Raw genomic sequence first — 5,052 nt, 5'->3', positions numbered from 1 at the left:
ACGGTTCGGGACTTCAGATATACTATATCATATATTCGAATTTCCTTTTTTAAATTTTATAAGTGAACGTCGAATCATAATTTAGAAGATTTCTTGAAGATCAACTATGCCCTCATCCAGATTTTTAAAGAGTTTCATATGCTTGGATTTATTTAAATTTTAAATGTTCAAATTATAACATGAGGTTGGATATGTTCTGAAGAGAAGAGGTTCATGTGGGTGTGCAGGTCTTGCAACATGACCAGAGGAGTTAGAGTTAAGGATGCAATAAAATGGGACTGTAAGATTTCAAACATAGCAAGGAAGAAACATCTTATGATTCACCAAAAAATACTACTAATAACTTTTAAGAGTAATAATGTTGGTTGCTAAAAATTAGAGTCATCCTTTGAAATAAAAATAAAGCTTCTTGTCACAATAAATTCCTGTCACAAATTTGTCACAACAAATCTGAACCGTTCAATTTTAAAATTAAGATTAAATCCAGGCGGTAGATTGAATGAATGATTGTGATGATTTGAATTTAATTTTCTATTTAAAATCTAACGGTCCAGATTTGTTGTGACAAATTTGTGATAGGAATTTGTTGTGACAAGAAATGACTCCTCTTGAAATAAATGTATGAATAATCTAGTTTTTTCTTTAGTAATCAATCATCTGCCCGCAGTTTTTTTATAATGTTGCAAAGGTTCAAATGCATTTTTTTTATCTAAATAGTTTCATTACTGAAGTTGATTTTACTTTTAATTTGTTCACAATAGATTAGTAATTGTATGTACACATAATACATTATGGGAGGGCATAATCTGTTGGTGCAAGGTGCACTAAGATCTTGCCTAGAGTTTCGATGTTTGACAATACACCTAAGTCTAGTCAGTTTGACCAAGGGGTGATCCAAACAGGACTTGATGTTTGGATGTGTGGAAGTGAGCGAGAAGACCTAGTCGGTTAGAATAAGCAGTGGAAGTCCTGATCTGGACGATCGGGCAAGGGAAGTCCTGGTGAGTGAGGCTAGGTAAAGGGAAGTCCTGATTTGGAGGATCAGGCGGAAGTCTTGGCAGAGTCAAGTGCACCAGGTGAAGTCTGGGCTGGTCTAGGTGACCGAGTCACAGCAGAAGTCTGGGCTGGTCTAGGTGACCGAGTCGCAGCAGAAGTTTGGGCTGGTCTGGGTGACCGAGTCGCAGCAGAAGTTTGGGTTGGTTAGAGAGAACCGAACCGTAGCAAAAATCCTGGGGGCCTAGGACAGAGCCGAGCACAAGTCCAACAAGTCTGGAGGACTTGGTTGGCATAAATTCTCCTGAGTGGAATGGGTAGGGGCGCGTTCCTGGAGTGGAACAGGAGGCGTCAGACTAACCCAGGATTTCGGTAGAAATCCAAACTTAGATCCACAAGGTAAAGCTAGGTTGACTTGGTTGTTTTCATGCTTGTTTTGCAGGAACCATAATGCAGGATCAACTTCAACAGGTCATAACTTTTGACTCAGGGCTCGAAACGAGGCACGATCGGATGCATTGTGAAGCCCTTTCAGAGATCTACAAAAAAGGTTTCTGGAGTCAACTCAAAGGGCTGGAGTCGACTTAGAAGGGCATTTGAGTCGACTCGAACAGCAGATAACGAGCAGGATGAAGTTCTATCTGCCACGCAAGCTGGAGTCGACCCAGATTGGTATCTGAGTCGACTCAGGAGCAGTATAAAAGGATGTCAGTGTGCAGAAACAAGTCATTCAAGCCAATTAACCTCCCTGCTCAACTAGAGGTGCTTCTGAACGCGAACGAGACCAAGCATGTGCAACCGGAGAAGATCCAGGAGGAGTACGCGGTGCTTGGACTTCCAGATCGACGGCTACCTGTTTGGTTTTAATTCTTACTTACTCCTTTTTGTTATTCATTTGTTTATCTTGCTTATTGGACTGTAAGATGGGTTTCTCCGCCTCCGAACACGGTTCGGAAAGGAGACCACTAGTGGACGGGCGCCTCCCAAATTAGGCCTTGGACGTACTAACCCTCGAGGGTTAGGAACCACGTAAATCCGTGGGTCCTTGTGTTTTGTTTTTAATATCCGCTGCTTAGTTTTGATAGACTTAAACGAAAGATTTCGAAAAAGCGACACGGCCTATTCACCCCCCTCTCTAGCACGTACATCGATCCTACAATTGGTATCAGAGTCGGTGCGCTCTTGATTGGACTAACCGCCAAGGGAGCAAGACAGCAAAGATGGAGGGGGAAAAAGGTAATATTTTAAATTTGCATTTTAAATTTCATATTATATATTTTAAGTGCAAGGAGAGAGGGCACTACAAAAATAAGTGCCCTACTCGAAAGATTCGGACGGCACCACCGGCGGCAACGGAGCAACCGATGCCAGGAGCCCGGAGGAACAAAGAACACATCCAGTGCTTCAAGTGCCGAAAACACGGTCACTACAAGAACCGGTGCCCGGAGAGGAAGACGACGAAAATGTCAGAATTGGAGGAAGCAATTCCGTAAGTAGTTTAATTTACGAAAATACCCCTAGGATGCATGACCATGCTAGATTTACTGTTTCTACAAACCTAGATAATTTTCTTACAAATTTAGAAAAATTTGAAAATTTAGATAAATTTGAAAAATTAGAAAATGTCAAATTGAATAATTCAATGGATAAATCTAAAAATCTAGATAAGATAGATTTGACTAATTCAAATTTGAATCTGTCAAATCTGAAAAAATCAGAAAATTTTAATTTAGATAAAAATTTGACTAAATCAAATTTGAAAATAGAAAAACAGAAATAGAAAATGAAAAATAGAAAATAGAAAAAAATTTCCAAACAAAACGCCCCCTAAATTCTGCATTATCAAAAAGAAACTTTAAAATTTACGTACATAAATTATTATATAACTATTTTAAATCTTTAGATACTCTCAAAATTATAATCAAATTCATTTTTAAATTTTTACTATTAAAATAAATAAAATCGATTAATACTTAAACAAAAACCAAATATGTGAGGTTGGTCGTCTCTCGTCGTCACTAATTTACATTAATACCCTCCACCAAACCATATAGTTTCTATTATTATGTGTGTTTTGTGTAGGCTCCTTCCCAACTCACTCGATCCCCACCCGCGCCCAACGCTGATGGACCAATCCACCGAATCCAAGCAAGAGGACAACCATGCCCCCCGCCGCCGACGACGACGGCGACTACGACTCCTCGGCCTAATTTCCCTGCTCCTCCTCATCCTCCTCACCGTCATCGCCGTCGTTCTCGCCCTCACCGTGTTCAAGATCCGGGAACCTTCCACTGTCCTCGTCTTCGTCCGCGTCCTCGGCGCTTCCCCGCGTATCTCCCTCCCCGCCATGCGCCTCGACCTCAACCTCTCCCTCGAGCTCAACGTCCGCGTCCACAACCCCAACTACGCCTCCTTCTCCCACGGCTCCGGCGGCCTCACCCGCCTCCGGTACCGCGGCGCCCAAGTGGGCGAGGCCGCGGTGGCCCCCGGGCGGGTCCCCGCACGGGGGACGGAGATGGTTCGACTCGCCGCCACGGTGGAGGTCGACCAGAACCTGACGGAGGCGGGCCAACTTGTTCAGGACGTCGCCAGCGGGGTGGTGGCCATCGACGCCGAGACACGGATGCCGGGTCGGGTCACTGTCCTGGGCTTCGTCAGACTCCACGCCGTCGTCACCACCAACTGCCGCGTGGTGTTCGGAGTGGCCAATCTCAGCGTGACGAGCCAGCAGTGCACCCACGACACGAGGCTGTAGACTGTAGTCTGTAGCCAGTAGCCGGTCACCGACCCGACGAACTACGCTGTAGTGAAGACCTGGCGTATTTTGTCTTCGTGTCCGCAGTCGTTAATTTATTTATTTAAATACAGCACGTCTCCAATCAGCCGTTCATTTTTTGTCGATGAAATTTGGTTTGGCCGGGTGTTCAGCCCTCTAGCTTTCCCCTTTTTTCGAAGTTGCAGTAGCTACGGAGGTGGATAAATTAGTTACGATAATTATCTTCATGCAAGATCAAGGAAAGGATGAAACTAAAGTGCAAGAGAGATTTAAGCAATCATTATTTAAGTAAATATTCAAATCCTCTTTTATAGCCTTTCAACTTTTTTAATTTTATTTGTTATAATATTATTTTACCGTCGATCAGTTAAAGTAGATCTGCAATCAGTGGATTATCATCCAATCCATTGATATTCTATAGATTCTAAGTCATCTAATTATTCCAGTTTCAAGATCAAGATTTCCCTTTAACTTTCTTATCGAGTAATCAATAGAGTAGCATTTATTATCAATTGCTTACCTAGTCAACCTGACACCAAATAAAAATATTTTATTCGTAAGCCACTTATACGGTGGAAATATACCACCTTCACATGTCCCATGAAGTCAATAGTCATGCAAAATTGACGGTCAAAGTCATGACGAGCTAGTCAGACCCTAGGGAAATCTAGTTCACTCTCAAGGGGACTCAAGTAACTTGCTTCGATCAATCTATCCTTGCCCCAACTTCTCCTCTCAGGATCGGGTACCTTCCTTTAACAGCCAACTCCTCCGCCTTAAATCCGACCTCCCTCTCCAACTCGACCTCGAATCTCTCATAAGACGATGGTCTCCCGATATTTCAGCTCAACTCCATATAGCCACCTCCTCCGCCTTAGAGCCAACCTCTCGTGAAGGTTAGAATGGACTTCTTAACGATTTGGGCTTGGTCTTTGGTTTAAGACTATAAAAGGATGAGGGAGGGGGCGGCAATTAGAGGAACAAGGCAAGAGAGAAAAGTTTTCGGAAAGAAACTCCTCTCCTCTTCTCTTTGGTGCCGCCGCCCATCATCCTCTTCTTCCTTCTTTTCTTTTCCATCTTCTTCCCTTACTTCCTTCCTATCTTTCCTTTGGTGGCCGAACTTCTTTCTCCAAGAAAAGTGGCCGGATCCAAGAAAGGAAACAAGACGAAGCGAAGTTGCTGCGAAGAAGAAGCAAAGCGATCCAAGGTTCTTCATCCGGAGAATTTGCATCTTTTATTTCTGGAGGTTCGTTGTCCACCCAACGTCCAGGAAGAAGCTAGGA

At 43.2% G+C, this 5,052-nt stretch overlaps 1 protein-coding gene across 1 annotated transcript; it reads left to right on the top strand.

Annotated features, from left to right (window-relative positions):
- Window positions 1-3,116: 3,116 nt before the first annotated feature.
- LOC141815557 (uncharacterized) lies at window positions 3,117-3,963 on the top strand. Its single transcript, XM_074703507.1, has one exon. It carries the CDS (start codon window positions 3,119-3,121, stop codon window positions 3,746-3,748), a length of 630 nt encoding a protein of 209 aa, XP_074559608.1. The 5' UTR covers window positions 3,117-3,118; the 3' UTR covers window positions 3,749-3,963.
- Window positions 3,964-5,052: the final 1,089 nt, after the last annotated feature.

This window comes from Curcuma longa, chromosome 2, assembly GCF_044706935.1.
Source record: "Curcuma longa cultivar G26 ecotype Majalengka, Jawa Barat chromosome 2, ITB_CL_G26_1.1, whole genome shotgun sequence".
NCBI classification, from domain to species: domain Eukaryota; kingdom Viridiplantae; phylum Streptophyta; class Magnoliopsida; order Zingiberales; family Zingiberaceae; genus Curcuma; species Curcuma longa.
The sequence above is the reverse complement of the archived record's forward strand: the minus strand, read 5'-3'. Positions and strand labels throughout refer to the sequence as shown.